Consider the following 24205-nt stretch of genomic DNA (forward strand, 5'->3'; position numbering starts at 1 on the left):
TTTTTTTAACAAAGAAAAGAAGCTTGTGAAGGCTTTATCGTAATATCTTTTTAATATTTCTAGTACTTATTGGTAGGTTTAAAGGTAATTCGATGTTTGATTAGAATCTGGAGTTTTTACTGCGAATGCATAACTAATTTTTATGGCACCCATAAGGCTTCAACTGGTCTATCACTTCAGCTAAAAAAAGATCTAAGTTTTGTTCTTTTATTACAGACACAAAGTAATGACAACCTCCTGTTTGTCTGCCCTGACTCATAGTGTAGAGTTAATTGTATTATACCCTGATGGCAATATTTTGTACTATACAATGTAGGTACCTGGACAAAAAAACATGCTTTTTTCTAACAATATAGAACAACGCCTCGCTACAAACACAGCCCCGTTTGTAAAACACAATTCAGCTCCAAGTGGCCATATACGACACCTGTAACATGTATTTACAAAACAAGCCCACCACCTGTGTTGAGAAATGAGAATCCCAACATCATACCCTTTAGGTCTGAAAATTTAACATATATGGTAGATGAATTGCATGCGTATACTCCCAGTTTTCATACTTTACAATTAGATATTATTTTGAGTTATTTTTTTTTTAATTTTTAATTTCAAAGATGCCATCACTACAATTTATTCTACCTACAAATTTTCGTGATTATCAGACAAAAAAAAAACCCCTTCAGATAAGAGAAGAGAAAAATATAGAAAACAAATTAAAAAATAAGTATACTCTACGTACAACGTTCTACTAGCTCCATTGTTATCATGCCTTCAAGCTTCATTTGTCGGGTATCGTCGTCGTCGTGGTCGTGGTTAAGATAGCTAAGGTGTTTTGAACAAAAAACAAAAAAAAAAAAAATATTAAAAACATTTTGCCAGAGTTAACTTTGCGATACTTTATACAACGGAAGTCTGTTAGAAAAGTTTCCCCCTGGTGGTATCTTCTTTTTATTTTCATAAAAGTGTTTCAGAAAGTTCAAAAACAAAAAAAAAAAAAAAGATCAAAAAACCACCTCCATCATCCACAACATGAAGGTTACCAGAATGAAACTTCTAACGGTGCTGCTGTTTCTAATTAATCTACTCGATTGCGTGCAACCGGAAGCTTTATCCTTATCCATCATCGGTCTAGAGAGCTTGGTATCCAGGGAAAAGTTATTAATCGATAAGTTGGAACTCTATCTGGGTGCTCTTGAGAAGAAGGCACACGTGATCCGCAGGTGAGAGCCTAAAGACAAAAATGGGTGTATCTTCAAAAACAACATTCTCTCTTTTTGAAAATAACGTTCTGCCTGTTCTTTCGCATATACACAGTAACCTGGAGCTGATGAAGGCTGAAAACCAAAAGGCTCAACTCGAGGGTGACGCTTATTTGATGAATCCCCTACAGGCATTCCCACTTATCCGCCGCCTACACTCGGACTGGGTAAACTGGCAGATCTATCTCCAGGATCCTGTTGGTCATGGTAATGCTTGAAATGGGTTGGGTATCCTCCCCAAAAACCCCTTTTTTGTTTAAAAAGTGAATGAATATTAAAACGGGGTTTTTATTTCATTTCCCTATGCACACACTCCTTCTCTCTAGAATATGTGCTCCAAATAGCAACTGAACGTCAGAATTTACCCTCAGAGGAGGAATTCAACGAAGCAGCCGATGCAATATTTCGATTGCAAGATACCTACGAGCTGATTCCGTTGGAAATGTCCATAGGGATATTAAATGGAGTGCACTATGATGAGTACGTGAAATATACACACACATAAACATTTTGTAGAATGAAATTGATTTTAGCCAAAATTGGTTATAAAAAAAAAAAAACTATTTTTGTTTATTATTGATTGCAACAGTGTCAGTTTATCTGCGATAGATTGTTTCTCCATTGGATATCGGTTGCATGGAAACGGTCAGCATGAGGTAGCAACAATGTGGTTTCAAGCGGCATTGACTGCATTCAACGAAGGAAATTCAATGTATGAAGTATTGGATTTTGATATGGGCAAAATTTTATACTTCTATGCCCAGGCTTTGGCTAAACAAGGTGAGTGTGCGGAAGTTTGGTTTGGAGGATTATAACTTTTGTATAGATAGAGATATTAGATTGAAATAACTGTATTCTAAGAATTAGTGATGTGATCCAATTAAGCAATTGAACTTGTTTGGCAGAAATGTGTAGGTAGAGTTGTTATGAATGTTTAATGAAGACATATTTTTGACTATTTTTGATGCATGAACTCTATGGAAGTTGATGTTGATTTAAAAATTTTTTTAATAATAGTAGAACCATACTAGCAAATTTTTGTTTTTCTGTAAAACAAAACTTTTTTTGAAACAAGATTTTATTGTTTTTGAACAGACAAGGTTTTATCTTTTGGCAATTAAATTGATACTTTCGAGTCCGTGAACTAAAAACTATACTATAGTGTTTTTAACAGTTTTTTTTTTTAATTTCTTAGTTAATTATTTTGTTTTCCAAAGGTTAGTTTAGGTTCGTTTAAAAGGATTTTTAAATTTTGTAAACTATTGACTAGAAGAATGTCTGCCTTCAAGTTAATGATTTATGTTCTTTCTAAGTTTGTATTTTTATTAATATTTCGTTTTATTTTTTTTTTTATTTTTTCTTCAAATTAGATAAACTTAAAGCGGCAATACCACTTCTCGATCATATGATCCAACTTGATCCAAGTGATGCAATTACAATTAAACAACGAGAAATGTGGCAAATGGAAATAAAAGCTAAGGAAAATTTCCCAGAAATACTGCCAGAAGTAAGTAAGAAATTTTACCTTTATTATAAAATGATTGTTTTCTATTTTGAACATGGGTGACAGTTGGAGGGGGTTCAGAATAATAATAACACAGCCACACAAAAAAAATAAAAGTTCTGACCTAGGGTTGCGACTAGATTTTTCATATAGTTTTTGTCAGATAAGAACTTTTTTTTTGAGTTTAGACATTTTTTGAGGATATTTCAAAAACCTGACGTGATACGGCAAAATAAACTTTGGATTCGATTTTAGCGACCCAAAAACTATATGAAAAACCTAGTCGAAAGAACTTTTGTTTTTTTTTGGTTTTGACATTTTTTCGAGGATATCTCAGAAACCTGACGTGATAAGGCAAAATTGACTTCGAATCTGGATTCAGCGATTCAAAAACTATATGATTAACATATTCGCACATCCAGATCAGAGAAAATTTTTTTTGTTTTCGTGACATTTTTTGAGGTTATCTCGAAAACGTGAAGTGATGAGTCAAAACGGACTTCGGATTCGGTTTCAACAACCCAAAAACTATTTATGAAAAACCTAGTCGCAACCCCAGGTCAGAACTTTTATATTTTTTTGTGTTGCTGTGTAATGGGTCAATTCCAATTCTCTACAGGTTGGATGTTTTAAGGTCTTAAAAAAAAGGTTTTTGTTTTATTTTAAATAGAATGAAAGAATGAAATTCAAAACTTATTTTAGTCCCAGAGGAAGAGTTTCCAAAGTTCACTTTAATGAACAAATTTCGAATGGAATTAAACCATTATTATTCTGAACGCCTCAGTTAACTCCTATTGAGATTGTCAATTTATTACTAATTTTTAACTTTAGTTGCATTGAAAACCTTGCAACTAAGAAGCTACTGCATAGATTTTGAAATTTATAGTTTATATACTTATATTATCATTAGATGGTACCTATAGGAAAAATAAGTCAAAAAATAAAACGATCCGAAAATATTTTGCATTCTAAAATAGTCTCTCTCAATATTCTTAAAACATTGTTTAAGAAATCTATAATAGAGCTTTCAATATGATTTTCACTAATAGTTCAGTACCTAATGCTTGGATATTATTTCTTATGAAAACTGAAATCTTTTAAGTTTGATTCACTAATCTAAACTAAAGATTTACAAAAGTAACATCTTTTCATTTTACATCAAAATATTTTTATTCAATTGAATTTTGAATTTTTCTCAACCACTACACAAAACTTAATACAATTTTAATTAAATTAGGAGAGGACCCTTTTTTTGAATTTTTTTTTAGGTCATGATTAATAAAAAAATATTTGTAAAAATTTAATTTTTTTTAAACAACAATAATTTTGATTAATTTTTTATGAAAGTGCAACTTAATAAATGAAATTGTATGTAGGTACCTACGTTTTTTTGAAGTTCAAGAATATTTTATATGTAAGTTGTTTTGTTTTTCCTTTCAATAACGAATTTTTTGTAGGTACCTATGTTCATATTTTTTATTATTTTTTTTTTTTTTAATTTATATTTACTAATTCTTTTTATGTAAAAAAAATTATTTTTTCGAAAATAAAATTACAATTTTTTCAAAATTTTGTTCTTAATTTATACAAACGTTATCTAACTTGAAGAAATATGACTTCAAATTTCTCTTAATAGTTGTTTTTTTTTTTGTCATTTTTGGAATGAGTATTGTTTTTTTTTTTAAATGAATAACAAATGCAACTATAATTTTCTGTTCAAATAAGCAACATACAAATTTCACGGTGTGTAAAAACAAATAACCAAAATAAATTAACCCAATTACAAAACATTTTACCAAATTTGAATCATCAACAGCGCATTTATGTGAAGCAAAAGAAGAATTATAAACACAAACAAAAAAAAACTGAATAAATATAAACAATATTTTTAACTGTGCCGGTAAAATGAAATCAAGTAGTAGGTTATTTTCTTAAACTAATAATAAAAACTAATTGTAATTTAACGGTGACACATTTTAGTTATAAATATACTTGCAATGAATAGAGTAAGGCGTAAAGGTGGTCTGTTTCAGCTATTCAATTCCTTTATTGATTTTGTTCAAAAATTGAAAATTGATCTTCAAATTCAAGTTGCTTAAATTTTTGAATGTTTTGTACTAAAATTTTGTAAAAAAAAAACAAAACAGATTAAAAAACTGTAAAATTATAATCCTTTTTGATTAAAATCTCGATTTTTTTTGACACGAATTCAATACTTGATTTAATAATTTTGATCAATTTTAAGTGGTAGTAAAAATTTATATTTTAGACATTGCACACAAAATAGTTAATACCAATAATAGCAATTTATTATTGCGGGAAGACCTTAACCATTTAAAAAAAAAAACCCATTTGAAAAAAAATTTTTAATCAGGACCAATTTTTCGAAAAATTTAACTGTCAGAATAGCTTTCCAAATGTTATGTTAAAAAAATGTTCAAACGTCATTCGTTATAATTGCATCAATCGAGTGAAGTGTAAAAATTACTCATTAAATAGATCCCAACAAATAGTTTGTGATTAGTTTATGAATAACAAATTACCTATGTATATAATTTTAATATTTTTTTTTATAAATTAATAGCTACTTATTGTAAATAAAGAGTTTTAAAATAAAATTATATCTAAATAAAGTGTTACAATTAATTTATTATAGTTTTATATGAAAGTTACTACAAACCATATAAAAGTAAAAGGGAATTAAAAGTACAATCCGGAGTAGAATTTTTCAAAAACAAAATCATAACAGATTTTCAGAAAAAAAGTTTTCTTTATCCAAACTCGAAAGCGCTAAATTAAAATGAAACTTTAGAAATCTATACATTTACTACCTCCCCAAAAAAAATAACAAAAAAATGTATCACTTTAGATATTTTTATGGACACTTTTATTACGTTTTTCTCATGTAAAATGAAACATTTATTCCAAATTTCATAAAAGCAGTCATTTCAGAGGGTGTTTTGGTTTGAGTTCCACATTTTCTCAATCTTTCTCTGGAAAAAAGAGATTTTACTAAATAATTTTTGTTTTTTATATTTTAATTATTTCAGGTAAAACCAGAAGACATTGGAAAACGAAGATACAAATGGGGCTGCCAAGGTAGATTCCCCGAACGAGTTGCCAATCTGCATTGTATCTACAATACAACCACGGATCCTTTTCTTAAACTTGCTCCCTTGAAAATGGAACAAATCAGTTTAAATCCATATGTTGTTCTTTACCATGATGTTTTATCAGATTTTGAAATTGAAGTCCTTCAAACAATGGCTAAACCAAATTTGCAACGAGCTACAGTATACAGTGAAAGTGAAAAACGATCAGTTCCAGTTTCATCGCGAACAAGTAAATTTGCTTGGTTTTCTGACAATGCAAATAATGTTACTCAAAGAATAAGCCAGAGATTGGCAGATATGACTGGTTTTGGTATGACAACTAGTGAGCAGCTTCAAACTATGAATTATGGCATTGGAGGGCACTATGATACTCATTATGACTTTTTTAATATTTCAATGGTAAGTAAGCAGGGTTGTAAAAAATCATTTTATTTTAAAATGCATTTGCTTTAAATTTAAATAAAAAAAATGTTTATTGCAAATAAAAACAAAAAATTTATTGCAATAAAAAAAAATTATTTGCAAAAATTTTCAACATAAGAAAAATTCAATGCAAAATGTGCGCATTAAATATTTTTTTTAATACTCGTCGAATTTCCTTTAATTTTGGGTATTTGACATAAACTAAGGTCAAAAAGTAAAAATTGCAAGAAGTTCGACGAGTATTAAAATTAAATATTTTATGCGCATATTTTGCATTAATTTTTTTTTCAATGCAGAAAATTTTTATTTGCAATAAATTTTTTTCTTTTAATGCAAAATATTTTTATTTGTAATAAAAATTTTATTTTCAATGCAATTTTTTTTTTCAGTTGTAATAACATTTTTTTTATTGCTAAATATTTTTAGTTGCAATAAATGTTTATTTATTTATTGCAAATAAATAATAATAAATATTTTTTGAATGCAAATTTTTTTCAATTGCAATAAATATGTTTTTTTAATTCAATATTTGTATTTGCAGCAAATAATTTTTACTTGCGATATAGGTACTATAGGGCAAGTTTAGGATTCGTAAAAAAAATTGAACTCGAGATAACAATTTTACATGACATTACGATGATGGAGAATGCCAAAAAAGTGGGTCCGGCAATTCTGTCTGTCTGTCTGTCTGTAAGAACCTCGAGCTACAGCCTAAACTACTGAAGTGTTTTTTTTAACAGTTTTGAGTGATTCCCTAGAGGACAAATTGAAGTTTTTTTTAGGACCAAAACTAACGGTACCTGTCATATAACGGAAACAGAAAAGTTGATTTATTTCAAAAACGGCTCTAACGATTTTGATTTAAATTTGTCTGCTTACTGTTACAGATAAGAGCCTCCTTTGATAATAAAAAAAATAGTTTTTGTACCGTTATTAACGGTACCTGCTATAGAACGGTTTTTTTGGATTTATGAATTTCTCATAAACGACAAAACAGATTTCGACCAAATTTTTAATACAGAAATCTAAAACAATCATTATATAAAAAAATTTTAAATTTTTCAAAAAACACATTTTTGGATTTTTAAAAAATATTTCAAAATTTTTTTTTGAAAAATCAATTTTTTGAAAACGAGTTGGTGAAAAATTTTGAAATTTTGTTTTTATGTGTAGATTAATTATTATTTATTCAAAATTGCATATCAACTTTTTTTTGAAAAAATGTTAGAAAATTTTTATATTTAAAAAATTATTGTTTTAAAAAACGGCTCTAACGATTTTCGAAAATTTTTTTTTAAAAATTCCTTTTTATTCTAGAAATAAAGTGGAATACTTAGTTTTTTGTAAAAGATCATTTAAAACGGTATTTAATTATTCATAAAAACAGATTTTATTTTTTTTGCACCACTAACGAAAATCCGTGAAAATATCAAATTTTAAATTTTCCCTTATTTTATTCAATGAAAAACTTTAACATTAGAGTAACTTTTTCCATACGAGCAAGTACGTGCGACCCCAGTCGTGCAATTTATTTTTTTTATTTCAAATGCATTTTTTTTTTTTTGAATTGATATTTTTACAACTCTGGTAGCAAGAATATCTTAAAAATTAAAAAAAAAATGTCTTAAAAATTTAAAAATATGAGAGCCTTATAATTTGCTTTTATTTCAAATTTAAAATAGTTTGAATAATTATACCTTAAAATCTAAGCATTTTTGAGGTAGGTAAATATTTTTAACCACTTGAACTTGAAATTTTAAGGATTCTTGGATTTCTTGGATTTCTTGTACCTATTCGTATTTAACAACTTTTTTGCTACTTGAAGTCTTTTTCCTTTTTAACCTCTTTATTATGTTCAAAGCTTTTTATTTTCTAATATTTTCTTTTATAGACCAACGAAGTTGTTAAATATGTTGGAGATCGTATAGCTACTGCCATGTTTTATGTAAGTCCCTTTTTCTTTTGTTCCTGACTGAAAGTAAATACATAATTTGAGTTCCTACTTATTTAAAAACTTATTTTTTTTTATCTTTAGTTGAGTGATGTGAAACAAGGAGGTGCTACAGTATTTCCCAATGTTGAACTTGCTGTCTATCCAAAGAAAGGTGCATGCATCTTTTGGCATAATTTGAATACAAGAGGAGAAGGTGATTCGAATACATTACACGCCGCATGTCCTGTCATAGTTGGTTCCAAGTGGGGTAGGTTTTCAAAAGTTAACTTATAAATTTATCTGAGAAATTTTTTTTTTTATATATTTCAAGTTTGTAACAAGTGGATACGTGAGAAGGAACAAATTTTTAGAAGACCTTGTATACGTGAATAATTAAATTCATAATTTTGTTTATCAGTGCGTGTGTATAAAAAGTAATGTGTGATATTTATAGAAATATTTTTGTTTGTTGCCAAATATTGATAGTAATAAAACAAAAATACCTGAAATAAGATTTTTTTTAAACAATAATTAAATACGTTTTTATTTCATAACAATTACCTAAATACATATTTGAGCTTTGTCAACTTCTCAATTTTGTTTGTTTTTCTTAAAAGAATATTTATGAACTTTGTTTGACTATCTTTCTAGTTGATTTTATCAAAAAGCTTAAAGATAAGAGGTTGTTTTTAAACATAAGAAATGCATTTATGCCTTGATAATTATTTTGTGTTTTTTTTATCATTAGAGATAACGATTTTGAAATTGGGATGATATGAACTTCCAATATTGCCAAACATAAAAATATACATACATCTTATCTAAGAATAGTCAATCGGCTTCTAAGTCAATGGTTTGTTTAAAAAAGCAAAATAAGTATATTGAAATGAGTTTCTGACAATTTAATTTTTTTTAAATATTTTATAGCTACACATTTTTTTTTTTCAAAAACGTATCTATTTTGTATTTTAAGAGCCCTCGCAAACTACAAGCTTTCTATCGGCCGACAGTTTAGTCGGTCTCTTAATCAGAATGAAAATGTATGAGAGTGCACACACTACAACGATTAAGTATCGGCCGATCAAAAAGTTTGTTTGATCGGAAAAAAAGTTTGTTTTGCTCAGCGTTGCCGCGAAGAAAAAAGCAGAGAGGGCCATTTCGGAATTTTTTGAGGGACATTTTACAAAAGTGTGGGCCAAAACATCTACAATTTATTTAAAATTGTGTTCATTTTTTTTTGTTTAATGCATTAATGGCATGTTTTTTGTTCAGTTAAATGACAGTAGAAAAGAGTCTGCCACATATAGATATTTTTATTGCTTTTAAGTCTAAGTGTTTTGTTATAGTTTACCCTACTATTCTGCTTCGAAACATAGATTTATGATAACTTTGACTATTTTTTTAATTTAATATCAAAATTCGGGTGCGAATTTTTGCGATTAACAAAATAATTTGCAAATGAAATTTTCACTTTTAGTAAAAATCACTCATACGCCCTACGTTTTTATTTACTGGTTGTTAACATTTTTAAGAAATTTTTTAATTGAACTTAATGCATTTGGATTCACTAAGCCTAAAAATCACAATGGTTCCTTTCTAGAAGCTCTAATACTTTAGATATTTTAATTTTTCACATTTTGGGTGTATGAAATTTCATACTATTTTTTCAGTTTTTCTTATCACAAGCGTTCTTAAAATTTTGCTAAAAAAAATTCATTTCATTGCATAAATAATAATTTTGAGCAAAAATAAATTGTTTTACTTTAAAAAATAATTTTGTCCAGGTTTGTACATACATACCTATTTATTTGTGGTGGAAACATATTGTAGTTTCGATGCATAGTGATGATTTATATTTAATTTTGTAAAGCCTTCTAATTATTACTAAGCACGATATGAAGATAAATCTACTAAAATTTGGATTCGTGGGCCATTTCTGATTGGCCCGGGCAAAGGGCCAAATTATAAAATAGGGGGCCAAATGGCCCGATCGGGCACTTTGTGGCAACGCTGGTTTTGCTACACAATTGCCTTCAAACTGAAATATTTCCTATAGCGACCCGACCGTTTAGTTGGCTGCCTGTGCGCTCACCGGCACACTGGGTGCCCAACCCGACTAAACTATCGGCTGATAGAAGGTCTGTAGTGTGCGGGGGCTCTAAACTCTAATAGTGAATTACAGTGTTTTTCATTAATCACGCATTAATTTTACACTTTCAATATTCGAAATACCTATCAGTTTTAGAATGAAATTTTTTGGAAATCTAAAACATCTTCTGAAAATCAAATTGACATACACAGAGAAAAATAGACCACATAAAATAGAACAAAAACAATAAGATTTCTCAATGGTTTTCATCCAAGAAGGAAACCTTATTTAAACAATCGGGTTTTCCTTATTGTTTTAAAATCTGCACTTGTAGGGTTTTGAAAGGATACGAAAAAAAAGACGACCAGGCCATGGATCGAAATGGGGCCTTTAAATCATGGGTCGCACTGCGCACACCTTACCACCTGAACCAACCTGCCATAAAAATATTGATCGCGATTTTTGTTCTAGTGCCAAGTTGAAAACAAAAATGAATTTTTCACTCAAATTTTAAGAAGATTTTCTCTATAAAAATAATAAGAAATCTCCTTAAAAAAACCTTATTAATCGTTGATTTTAATAAGATTTCCTCATATAATGTATGGACACTAAAACAATATGGCAATCTGTTAGTTTTTAGGGGGTCATATTATTTTCTGTGTAATATTACTCAACTGTCAAGAGTCATGATCCCAACAAACATTATCCCTTCTATGTATAAAGCTTTACAGGAGCTAAATTAACACCTGTAAAGCTTTATAGGGCAAATTTGTTAGTTAGTCGGGATATTAGCTTCCGTTCCTAACCTTATCGTCTCTGTTTTAAGAGAGTTTTCAATTCAGATTCTTAACAAATAGGAAATTAAACAAAACAGTTCAAAACAAAATTTTGAAAAAAAAAAAAAATTCCTCAACCAGCAAATTTATTTAAAAAAGATTGTATTTTTAAGAATATCGATGGATAACCACTTTAGAGGTATACCAAATAGTTGCCAATTTAAATGATCTTAGTTAAAATAATCATTGAATTTGAGAGATTCAAAATAAAATTAAAAAAAAAATTCTAAGGGAAAATGTTTAGGGATTTAAAAAAAAAGCCGTAGTATTTTTTTTAAATATATACCTATTAGATAATTGAAAAATTAATTTAAAGGCTAAAATTACACTTCATCAAATAAGAGATTTTAAGTTATGAATTTCCCTTTCAAGCACTCCAATACAATTTTTTTTAACGCCAGTTGGAGAAAATACCTGAAACTAATAATTTTTTTTCATTTAACTTTGTCCGCTACTACAGATTAAAATGTACGATAATTTTTGGATTAAAAAAAAGTAGGCAGCTATATTTTTTTTTCTGAAGAATCAATTTTTCTAAAAATTTCATTTTTTTATTTGTTTATTTGTTCATTAGTTTTCGGTGCTGATTAATTAATTAATATTAATTACAAAATAGCAGGCCAATTTTAAAGTTTAGAATATAAAACTTTATACTTGGGCCTAATAATATTTCAAGGTAGGTAGTGTATATTTATAGCTTCCTATTTTTTTTTGCACACAAAAAAACATTGTTCAAGTAGGTAAGCATAATTTCTCACAAATACCTTTTTTTTCATCACTTCCTGATTCAACTTCAACAGTCTACTGCAAAATTTCTTTTAATTAATACCTACCAGGCATGGAAAAGTCGATACAATTGTATCGAATTCGATACAAATGAGTTTGCTCGAGTACAAAAATACAATTTGTCTGAATTCACTACAATTTTTGAATCTGTCTCTTAAGAATTCTTTTGCAATCTAATGCCGACTTTTTACGAGTGGATTTTAGCCGCACGATAAGTCGGTCGACTAGGATTTTTCTATGGGGATTGTCACTTTTGTCGCCTGCGACTTACATTACATTTTTGCATTTTTTTTTTTTCATTTTTTTAATACTTCTTGTAGTCTTCTGTAAATAACTTTTTCCCATATATATTTTTTACCGAAATAAAATAAAAATTACTCTTTTACGCTGAAAATAACGAAATGTATATAGAAAACTTAAGAATTTTTGCAATTTATAACATTTTGATTAAATTTTAAATTAATTTCTCGTACCTATGAAAACTATATTTCAATACAATTGCACCCATTTCAGTACAATAAAAATAAAATTTTCAGTACAATTAAAAAATGTCATTTTCCATTCCTGATACCTACCTTCTACCTAAATATATACTCAAAAATGCTTTTCATACACTGTCTATTGGTTTATGGATGCATCACGAGAAATGTTGTGAAATAAAAAAAAAACTTCTTTAGCAGAACATGGTTTCGATCCACGGACCTCTGGGTTATGGGCCCAGCACGCTTCCACTGCGCCACTCTGCTTGTATTTTTGGGTGGCAAATGAGTAATAAGAACTTGGATGATTATTCTGATAATAACAACAGTGTGGTGTTGTGTATTGTGTTTGCTCGCTTTAAATTCTACCTGAACTGTGTATATATTTACATGTATGTATGTTGTAGGTTTGTAGAAAGATATATGTTGGTATGTATTTTCATGGAATTTTCTTCAGTAGACTTCGCCAAAAAGTATACTGTTTAGTTAGGTTTTATTTTGAAACTCTGATTCATAGCTGCCTAAAAGATGATAAATATATGAGAAAAGCATACTTTTCGCAGCCTTGAAACAAATGAATATTATCTCTCTACACCTACAAAAAAAGTTTAAAATTTTAATGAAAAAAAAAAAAAAAAAAAAATGTCAACGAAGTAGGTACCTTCATCTTTTTACATTTCATTGAATTTCGAAAACAGAAAGTTCGTCTTTAAACAGTTTTTATATATACCTAAGAATGAGGAGCTTTATTTAGTTCAATTTACAATGTTAAAAGGAAACTTCAATTCAAACCTCAAAAATAATTATAAATGAATCAGAAAAATAATTCTTTCAATTATTAACCGATTCCTTATAATTAAGTTATCACATAAATTCATTGAACTATTGAATATAAATGTAAAATATTTATTATAGTTTTCAGCAAATTAATTATGAAACACTAAATAGGTAGGTAGTATGTTTTGTTCATTAACTGGTTCTATAAATTTCAATCAATTCGGCCCACCTACCCACCTTCATATGATTTGTCTCAATTTAATTACCTTGGGGGTAGCTTTTGTTGGGAAATAATTAAAAACATTTTTTTTTTAATTTTAAACAATTATAGCAGGTAAGATGGGTATGATGGGCTGTCACAAACATCAACTTTTGAATTGTTTGGTTGAGTTTTCAATATTTTTTTTCTGAAAATTATTTCCTAAGGATTTTATTTATTAAAGTGAAATCAAAAACAGTGTTTTTATAATAAAAAGTTTCGCATTATTCTTTTGTAATTTAAATAAAAATGACTTGTCCTTAATAATTGCACAGACATTTTGCGTGGTTTTACAAAAGGATAAACAATTTTTACTACAATAATAACTGTGTTATTTAGTGCAGTGTGATAACTTCCCAAATACCTACATACTTTTTGAATGTGTAAAATTGAAAGCTTGTAAAGGGCAATTTTCAAATCACTGTCCTAAAATGTGACCGGGTTCAAAATTATACATTATTCTGTCTAAACTTTTGACAAATTAAAAGTTATTCAACAATTGCAAATTACCTATTTACCAATGACGGAAACAAATAAAAAAAAATTAATTTGAACATTTCTTGGTTAGGGCCTAATGGGGACGATATGTAAAATAATTTATTTTTTAAACATAAAATTCTTCTTCAAAGAAGCAAACAAACATCTATAATATCAATTATAATAAACAAGTAATTGGTAAAACTTTTCGGTCAGCAATAAAATTTTTATAATTACTTTTTAAATTGTTCGATATAATGTTACGCATACACCACAGTGACCCGGCAGTAGTTCGATTTTGCACTCTAATGACCTGAGTAAAAAACGTTTTTAATTCTTGATTTTCATGATAAATGTGTACACCAAATTCTTTAACTACTGCATTTCAAAAGGAACTAATATACAATACACAGCTCAGCTTTAAAGAAGAATTAAACACATAGTCTTAATATAATTCTCAATTGATTAAAAAAAATTAATAAAAATACATATTTATTTAAGAACCTACAAGTTTAATGTTTTTAGAAAAATGTACTAAATATAACTATTAGTAGAGTAACTAAAGCAAATTATTCGGGAACCCGGCCGAACAGCTCTGATTTTGACGATTTTTTTTTTCAAACGTGGGTAATTAAAAATACTTTAAAGTCTATAGATTAAAAATTGCCGGTGTTTGTTTTTTAAAATTAAAATTAATTTTTTTTTAACAAAACCATTTTTTTTTTTGCTTAAATTTCAAAAAACAAATGATAGCAAAAGATTCTCTAGGTAATTTAAAGAAAAAAAATATAAGGGAGTAGAGAACAATCTTCCATCATCTAAGCGATAAATGCAATTTTCTCACAATCTGTATTCAAACACAAAAAAAATATTTTGAAAACAACGGCAACACCTACAATATTTTAAAATACATTTTTAAAAAGCCAGAAGCTCATACTTATCTCTTAAATTTAAATCCACTAAATTTAATCAAGACTTTTTGAAAAAATGGTCCTCAAACTCAGAATTAAAAAAAAAAATGTTATTAGAAAAATTTAAAATGACTTTTTTCCAAACTTTTTCTAATAAAATATGAATTTATTTAAAAAAAAATGTTTGGTCATAAATATTATCAGTTGAATTTTGAAGCAAAAAAGGTAAAATATATCACACTTTTGACAAAAAAATGAAAAATTACTTCAATTTCAATGGTTTTTTTTTTTATTAAAACTGAATTTTTGCATTGAAATAATTAATTTTCTCAAAGCCTTTGGTAAATAGGAACTTTAAATTTTTGATATTTAACTTTCAACAATAAGGGTTATTAAATGAATAAAAAATAATTTTATGTTTAGATAAGTTAAAAAAATAAGTTACATTTTTTTTCAAAACTTTTATTAAAAAAAGTTCTTCGAAAATCAAATACTTTTTAATTTTTTTCATAAACCGTAATACATATTGACATTTCCTTTTATAATTTGAAATCATAATAAATGCGGCCAAAAAAATTTGAAAATAAATGCATTTTATATTACGACCAAGTTTAAAAAACGACATGTTAAAATTTTTTCAATAATTTTTTTTTTTTTCAAAAATCTGAGTTCAATTACCACTCTTTCAAAAGCCGTTCATTCAATTAACTTAATTTTAATTTTACAATTATGACTCGGCTTCTAGCTTTTTAATTATTTAAAAATATTAATTTAGTTCAAAACTTAAATGTCTAGAAAAGGTACACAAAAACAAAGTATGTACTTACTTGTGATTAACACTAAATACAAACAATTTATATTGGATTTTGTTACGCTCTTTACTCTTTAAATAAAATTAAAAAAAAAACACCTTTATGAAGAGGAACTCAAGTTAAAACACTGATTGATACAATCACCTTAAAAATAATATTCGTCCACCTAAAATAAAGATAACTCCAAAATATAGAAATTAAATAATCAAAAATATTTTTTTTATTGACATGACATCTAAACATTGAAACTGGTTACCGGTAAACCCTTATGTTTATCATTATAACTTTTATTATATCATTTGACCAGTCAGTGGTAGGATAAGTTCTTTGACCTTAAAGTATCTGCACCGGCACATAGATTAAAAAAAAAAAATATTTAAATTAAAACAAATTAACATCAACTACGAATATTCGGTCCAAGCGTTATAATGGGTAAAATCATAAATGTTTTGACATTCTGAGCCAAAAGACCAAACATCGTCGTAAGTTTAAATAATTGCCCTAGGCTTTTGTGATATAATAATCAAACCTCTCTAAATATTATGAATAAATTTAATCTCAAATTTTATCATCATATTGATTTGCATGAGCTTAAACAGAGTTAGGTATGAAGAATAACAACCTTTAGCCTTCGACACACAAAGCGCCGCGAAATGTTTTCATACTTGATTCAATCCCTCAACTTCTAGTTTCATTTCTAATTTAAACTTCAAAACTTTGACTGCCATAACAATTTTGTGATATAGAAAGAAAGTTTAACTCAAAGAGAGGGACTTTTAAAGTTTAACAAAAAAACACACAAAAATTACAAAAAAAAAAAAAGAAAATGAAAAGCAATTCATTTAGCCAAGTAATCGCATTTATTTGGCTAACAGTGACTTTGGTTAGTTGTGAGTTTTATTCGTCTGTGCATAAGCTGACAAAATTGGTCGACCATGAGCAATTTCTTTTGGAAAAAATGGAAAAATTCATAACACTCAACGAGAACAAATTGGATTATCTTAAGCAGTAATTTTTCTTCTTATATTTCTTTGAGAATTTTCTTTCAAAAATGAAAAGAAAATAAATTCAATAATCAAAAATAAATCTAAAAAAAAATTAAAATAAATTCCAGAAAGCTTTCATTGTTCGAAGGCAATCAAGAAGACAATGCAGAAGATCCCGAAGAGTATTTTAAGAACCCAATTAACACTTATTTGATGATGAAGCGTCTGTCGTTGGATTGGGAGAAGATGAGGAATTTCATGGATTATGAAAGTGGAGCAAGTGAGTGTGAACAAAAAGAAATGTTTAGTATTTCAAGAATTTTATTCCATTTTATGATGCGAAACTGATAGGATAGGAATTTATAAATCACAGATACAAGAAGAAAGAACTATGAACGAAATTATTCTGTTAAGGTTTCCATTTTCTAGTTTGAAAGAAAGGTTGTTTTATTTTCGTTTTTTGGATTGAATCCCCTTAAAATTCTATAGTAAAAAAAAAAAGAAAAAAGTTTTGAGTAGCAGTCTAAAAATTGAATATTGGAAAGAGTTTTGAACAAACGATTTCTTGAAATAAATTACAAAATATTCAATTTATGGATGAATTTGTGAATAAATATTAAAACTGAACAAAAACCGGATAGGGTTGCCGCCATTTATCCCATTATAGTTTTCGAGTCCCAATAAACAGTCTTTTAAACGTAAATTTCTTAAAAGTTTAACGTGAACTTTATACCTTATTAATTTTTCTTTTTTGGTAACAAATAATTAAAAGTTATGAAAATAAATAAGTATTTCATTATGAACATTTTTTTAGGGTTTAAACTCTTGATTTTAGGGAAACAAAGCCTGTTTTTAGTTTTTAAATGTTTAAAAATATAAATAATGTGGTTTTAAAAATTTAGTTTATATTATAATAATGTAGGAATAGAAATCTAGTTACAAAATAAAATTTTTGTTCATTTAACAAAAATAAAAAAATTGACAAATTATCTAAATTTTTGAAAGTTGATTTTTTACTATACTTACAATTTCCTGGCTGAGAATTATAAGGTTGTATGTAAGCTTTTATATAAAACATAAAACCTTATAATTTCCACGCAGCGAATTTACAAATTAACCCTCAAAACTAATTTTAAATATTTATCAAACCACAACAAGTCAGTTTTCGAAAAAAATTAGGTAAAAATTATCAACTTTTATTTTTATAGAAAACAAAAAAAAATGTTTTTTTTTGTAAAGGGTTTTCTTAAGTGTGTTTTGATAAAAATTAAATTTTTTAAAATCAATTATATATATATACATATTAGGGTGGGTCAAAAAAATCGAAATTTTTTTTTTTGATTTCGTACTCCGAAAAATCGATTGCTAGACCCCTCTAGAATATACACACCAAATATGAGCTCTTTATCTTAAAATGGGAAGGTCCTCCGCTTTTCAATTTTCCATTTTACATCAAGCTTCTACTAAAAAAAAATAATTTTTTTATTAATTGACTTTTTAGCAAATTTCTTTTCATATTCTTGGAGAAAATTGAACGCTCTACAAAAAAGGCCTTATACACTTTTTTCGTTTATCTAACCGTTGAATAGATATTTGAGGTCCAAAAATCGAGAAAATTTTTAAAAATTCGTTTTTTGTTCTTAATTTTGTAACAAATTGAAAAATTATAATAATCAAACGCGCAAGACATATTCTTATTGGAAATTGATTGCTCCACAAAAGAGGTATTGTTAACTTTTTTCATTAATCTAACCATTCTAAAGATATTCGAGGTCAAAGTTAAAAAAAATTATAAAAACATTTTATATTTTTAAAAAATTTCCAATTCACTGAAACTTCATTATTTTCAAATTAGCAAGATATATTCTTGTAGGGGCTTAAACGTTCTAGAAAAAATAGCTTGGAATCAAATTGATTGCTTTAACCGTTTATAAGATATTCGTATCCAAACCAATGCTCACTGATTTCAATAGTTTTCTTATGACTCGTATGCATTGCGATTTGGATACGAATATCTTCTAAACGGTTAAAAAAAATAATTTTTTATATATAAAAATTTTCTAACATTTTTCAAAAAAAAAAGTTGGTATGCCATTTTGAAGAAATAATAAATTTACACATATTTTTTAAAAATCCAAAAATGTGTATTTTGAAAGTTTTCTAAACTTTTAATATTGCCTTTACTTAAACGCTTTTATATAAAATTTTTCGTTGAAATCGGGTTAGTTTTGTACGAGATATTAAGAAAGCAAAAAAGCCGTTCTATCGCAGGTACCATTAATAACGGTACTCAAAGGAGCCATTTATGTGTTACACTACATACAAAAATTTTAATCAAAATCGTTAGAGCCGTTTTTGAAAAAAATTAAATTTTCTATTTCCGTTACATGACAGGTACCGTTAGTTTTGTTCCTAAAAACAAAATTTCAATTTGTCCTCTAAGGAATCACTCAAAACTGTTAAGTACCAAGTTTGAAGAAAATTGCTCCATTAGTTTAGGCCGTAGCTCGAGGTACACACAGACGGACAGACAGACAGAATTGCCGGACCCACTTTTTTGGCATTCTTCATCATCGTAATGTCATGTAAAATTGTTATCTCGAGTTCGATTTTTTTTACGAATCCTAAACTTGCCCTATTATAGTACCTATATCGCAAGTAAAAAATGCATTTCAAATAAACAAAAATTATTACAACCAAAAAAAATTTGCATTAAAAAAAATTTTAATTGGAAATAAAAATATTTTGCTTAAAAAAAATTTTTTTTTTTTCAAAGCAGAACATTTTTATTTGAAAAACATTTTTTTTTAATAAGAAATATTTTTAGTTGCAATAAATAGTTTTTTTAATGCAAATATTTTTCAGTTGCAATAAAAATTTTATTTTCAATGAATTTTTTTTTTCAGTTGCAATAAATATTTTTTTTTTAATTTGTAATGGAAAACAAATGCATTTTAAATAAATAATTTTTTCAACCTTGTTCAGTACCTATTCAATAAATACTTGCGAATTTTAAACATAACTTTCAGAAATCTGAAAAAATGGCCATATTCTTAAGCCCAGAGAAGCTTTTGTTCTTAATAAGAAACTACTTTGAAATAAAAAAAAAATGCAAATGTGGTCCACTTTTATGTACTTTTATAAAATACCCTTAATCGTTCAATCTGTTTCTTAAAAATTTAATAAGCAAATCAAAATAACAAAAAAATTTCATAGTTTTAAGAAAAAAAAAAAAAATGCTATAGAACCTTTTTTTTTTAATTAAAAATTTAAAAAGGGAAACTTTATAACTTGTATACTGAGGGAAAAAACGCAACGTAAAATGTTCAACGTTAAATTAACATGAAACTTCTTCAAAATAAAATTGAAACAACGTAAGAAATTTTTTGATTTTTGTCGGACTTCAGCTTTTGTTGCATTTTATCACTCTAATTTTCAACAGTGAGATAGCACGTTGGTAAGGCTTTCGCCTAGTAACCTAAGAATTGTAGGTTCGATCCCCAACGGCTGTCCAGTTTTTCTTTTTTTTTTTAATAAATTGATGCTTTTTTTTAAAGTTGAAACAACTTTGTTTTAAAGACGTTTTATAACGGTAAACCACTTTAAACTAACCATGTTCTACTTTGATTTTAAAATTTTCGTTTTCAACGCAAAATCATTCCGAAAAATAGTTGAATCAACGTGGTTTTCGTTGATTTTAAGTTGTTTTTTCCCTCAGTGTACGCAATTTCATTGTTTTTTTAAATTTTTAATGGCGACTTTAAATATAATGGGAAGTGAATAACTTAGGCATTCGAGCATTAAAAAATTTGTATTTTGTAAATCATTTTTGAAAACAAAAATTGGAAAAAAGTTGACAAGTACGCATTTTTGAAGTTCATAGATAGGTACACTAATGAAAAGAAAATGGTAGTAACTCTGAAAAATTTATGGATCCGAATAAAATTTTGCACTCATTTTTTCTCCCCTCCTTTCGATTGCTAAAATTTAAAAACTGTTTGTGAACAAAAAATGAAGTGACATAATATCTCATCCTTATATTCCAGTACATGTTTTCCCTTCATCGACCTCAAAACAACTTAAATTTGAAATAAACATAAATTATATCTGAAAATCCTTCAAGCATAAATTTACCACATTTTCACAACAAGATTTCTCTCCTCTGTTTCCTCTTTTCATTTTATTCTAGATGTTCTTAAAAATATCGATATAGTCAAAGACAATTACACTCCATCGGGACAAGATGACTACGAAGGAGCTATAGAAGGTATATTGCGTCTACAGCATATTTATCGATTGAATACCAAGGATATAGCACAAGGAGTCTTAGGTGGCATTAAATACAAGTAAGGAATAATGTGAGTTTTCTGTTTTAATGGATGTCATTGCGAATCCGGGTTACAAATCCCTCCTCCCTTCTATCACATCTGTCTTTCATCATTTTTATTACATATTTCATTTTACAGCATTTCAGAGTTGTTGTCAGCAAAAGATTGCTTTGATTTTGGCCAAGTTGCTTTAAAACTCAACAATTTACTTGCCGCACATGCATGGTTGTCAGAAGCTTTGGATAAGACCGAAAGTTACACCAAATGCCAAATTTCAGAAGTCTTGGAAATGCTGGCTGAAGTCAAATTTAAATTAGGTATGAAAAGAGGAGAAGTAATATTGTGATGTTATAAGTGAAATTAAATTGAAGCAAAATCTTGTTTGATTTATTGATACGGCCTATAGAGGATTTTAAGGGTGCAGCGGAAATTACTCACAAATTGAGGGATTGCTTTCCAAATGACATAAGGGTATTGGAGTTACACAAGAATTTCACACAACATCAATTAACTGAGAAATCGAAGGATATTGAGGATGAACATGAGGTGGGTTTTTAAAGGAATTTTCTGGTAGGTAGAAGCTTTCTTTAAGATTGATCAGTTCATCAAAAAAACTTGATGAAAAGTATGAAAAAAGATTAAGGCATATGCCATTGAAAGTTTTTCAAAGTTGTTAAAAGCATACCTTTGAGAAGGATGATTGATTTTCATTTTCAAGAACAAGTTTATATTTATTTCAGCCAATACCTCATGTTTTGAACTCATTGAACAGTTCTATTGCCTACCGTCTAACATGCAGCGAACACTTAAAACCCTCTCCATCTGATGAAAGTTATCTCCAATGTGGTTATCTCACCGAAACCCATCCATTTCTCCTGCTGGCACCTATTAAAGTCGAAGAATTATCATTGGATCCGTTGGTTGTTTTATATCACGATGTCATTTACGATTCTGAAATTGAAAAACTTATCGAAATGGCTAACAATAAAATGACACGTGCCACTGTAACTTCCCAAAATGGTTCGGTAGTTTCGAATGTCCGAACCAGTCAGTTTGTATTTTTCCCCAAAGAAGCTGATAAAGTCTTTCAAATAATTGATGAAAGAGTTGCCGATATGACAAGTTTGAATATGGATGCTGCTGAAGAACATCAACTTGCGAATTACGGTATTGGAGGACATTACAGTCAACATTATGACTTTTTTCCTTTTGTGGGTATTTAGGTTATTAGGTTTTGTTATTGTTTTCATTTTTTTTTTCATTTTTTTTAGGGAAAGAGACATACTGAGGATAATCGTATTGCAACTGTTCTTTTTTATGTAAGGATTTAAACTTTTAAGACCTTATTTAATTGTTTTACAGTGAAATTTCAATTTATTAACAGTTGTCAGATGTTGAACAAGGAGGTGGAACAGCTTTTCCATATATCAAAAGTCTGGTGAAACCGAAAAAAGGTGCAGCAGTATTTTGGTTTAACTTGCATACTTCTGGGGATGGTGATGCCCGGACAATGCATGGAGCATGTCCTGTATTGGTTGGATCTAAATGGGGTAGGTTGGAAAATAATACTACGAAATAAAAGAAAATAACTTTTATTTTTAAATTTAGTTCTTAATAGATGGATAAAAGAAAGAGGTCAAGAGTTTGCGAGACCATGTGATTTGATAAGCGATTCGTTGCCGAGTGCTGTTAAGTTTTAGTCATAGAATGTATAAAGATTCACTAACGATAAATAAATGAATACCTACTATTTGATTTAAAGTTTATTTTACACCGGACAAATTTATATAGGTACAGCATTTTTATTATTGGAAAGTCAGAACAAATTCCATTTGGGGCTTAGCCACTAACGTTAATAAACTGCATCAAAAATTCTTTTAAATTATCTTCTTACGAGATCAAAACAATGTTATTTTTACGGTGAATCTAAAAATTTACTATTTTCAGTGCAACAGAAACATATTTTCAAAAATAAACCTACTTCCCATGATGGTACAAAAATAAAATATGGTATAAAAGTTTCATTTGCAATGAGAATCAAGAGCCAAAAGAGTGCATCGGAAGAATTTAGATAAAAGGGTGGTTTTTTTTTAAATGGAGACAAATTTGAAAAATTTTGTTAAAATATTTGATGATCATTGAGATCAAGGTTGAAGAAAGACTGAAAATACACCCGACAAATTACATAGTGTAGGCTGTTCGTTTGGTGGAATAATGCATACAAATATTTTTGCTATATTTTTAGAACCCTCCATTTTTACTTGCGATATAGGTACTATACATATATCAAGTTATGCATTCGTAAAAAAAAAAGTTGAGATAACATTTTTCCATGACATTTTCTACCATACAATGCCAAAAAAGTGGGTTCCGGAAGTCCGTCTGTCTGTCTGTCTGTATAAGGAGCTACAGCCTAAACGGATGGACCGATTAATATCAAACCTGGTATGTAGCGTTATTTGGCGACTCTCCAGAGGGGTTTTTGGAATTAATTTTTTTGGACCAAAAATAACGGTACTTGTCTTATACCGATTTCAGTAAAATTGAAATATCTCGAAAACGGCTCTAACGATTTTGTTTAAAAAATTCAAATGTTAGTTTTAAGCTAAGGTCTATCTTGCAATGAAAACATTTTTTTTTTGAAAATCATTATTAACGGTGTACTGTTTTTTTCAAATCGGATTATCTCCGAAACTGCTTAGGGTAAAACTATACTATACGCCCCACTTTTTTTGAATCTTCAATAAAACCAAAAAAATAAAGGAAAATAATAGTTTTTTTGGTATATATAAAAAGTATAGTCTTTTTTCTTACTTTTGGAATATTCATATGTACTAAAATATGTCAGCATATATTTTATATAAATCGTTTAAAAAAAGTTCAAGTGGGGCGTTTTGTAACTCATTTGCTGGGTAAAACGACCCACACCAGTGACAAAACGCCCCTAAGGAAAAAGTAGGTACAAATGTATTAAATTAGAAAAAATAAATTATTTGATTTTGGAATATAGAATTTTGCGATGCTTTGCGGCCGCAAATGTTGCAATCTGGTATGTATACATGGTAAAAAAAACTCGTTCAACGCCATATGGCAAGATATGCGCTGAATACTAAACTTCTTTTAAACGGTCCTGTAATAATTTTCGTTTTTGACCATAATGGCCGCAGTGTCGTCCTTTTGTAATTTCATGCAATTCTTAAGCATATAGCAAATAAAAAAAAATATTGGTCAGT

General features: G+C 28.1%; 2 protein-coding genes and 1 non-coding gene across 3 annotated transcripts; 2 read left to right on the forward strand and 1 right to left on the reverse strand.

The window, feature by feature from the left end:
- The first annotated feature begins 797 nt into the window (after positions 1-797).
- On the forward strand, positions 798-1477 carry LOC129913532 (uncharacterized). Its single transcript, XM_055992263.1, has 2 exons — positions 798-1220; positions 1315-1477. The coding sequence occupies exons 1-2, from the start codon at positions 1030-1032 to the stop codon at positions 1475-1477; spliced, it is 354 nt and encodes a 117-aa protein (XP_055848238.1). The 5' UTR covers positions 798-1029.
- An 80-nt stretch (positions 1478-1557) lies between these two features.
- On the forward strand, positions 1558-22706 carry LOC129913533 (prolyl 4-hydroxylase subunit alpha-2-like; the record flags this gene model as incomplete). Its single annotated transcript, XM_055992265.1, has 14 exons — positions 1558-1739; positions 1849-2039; positions 2630-2766; positions 5814-6275; positions 8191-8244; positions 8335-8500; positions 8564-8617; positions 16793-16924; positions 20834-20990; positions 21344-21518; positions 21713-22183; positions 22244-22291; positions 22357-22522; positions 22581-22706. Coding segments are annotated over 14 exons (2487 nt in total), but the record flags the coding sequence as incomplete, so codon positions are not given.
- On the reverse strand, positions 12618-12689 carry Trnam-cau (transfer RNA methionine (anticodon CAU)). Its single transcript has one exon. It is a non-coding gene; the product is annotated as a tRNA-Met (tRNA).
- Positions 22707-24205: the final 1499 nt, after the last annotated feature.

Source organism: Episyrphus balteatus, chromosome 3 (assembly GCF_945859705.1).
Source record: "Episyrphus balteatus chromosome 3, idEpiBalt1.1, whole genome shotgun sequence".
Classification (NCBI taxonomy): Eukaryota; Metazoa; Arthropoda; class Insecta; order Diptera; family Syrphidae; genus Episyrphus; species Episyrphus balteatus.

Excerpts from the sequence above, each read along its gene's own strand:
- LOC129913532 (XM_055992263.1), top strand. The coding sequence starts at position 1,030 with ATGAAGGTTACCAGAATGAAACTTCTAACGGTGCTGCTGTTTCTAATT. Across the intron at positions 1,221-1,314 it reads AAGGCACACGTGATCCGCAG|TAACCTGGAGCTGATGAAGG; the intron begins GTGAGAGCCTAA and ends GCATATACACAG.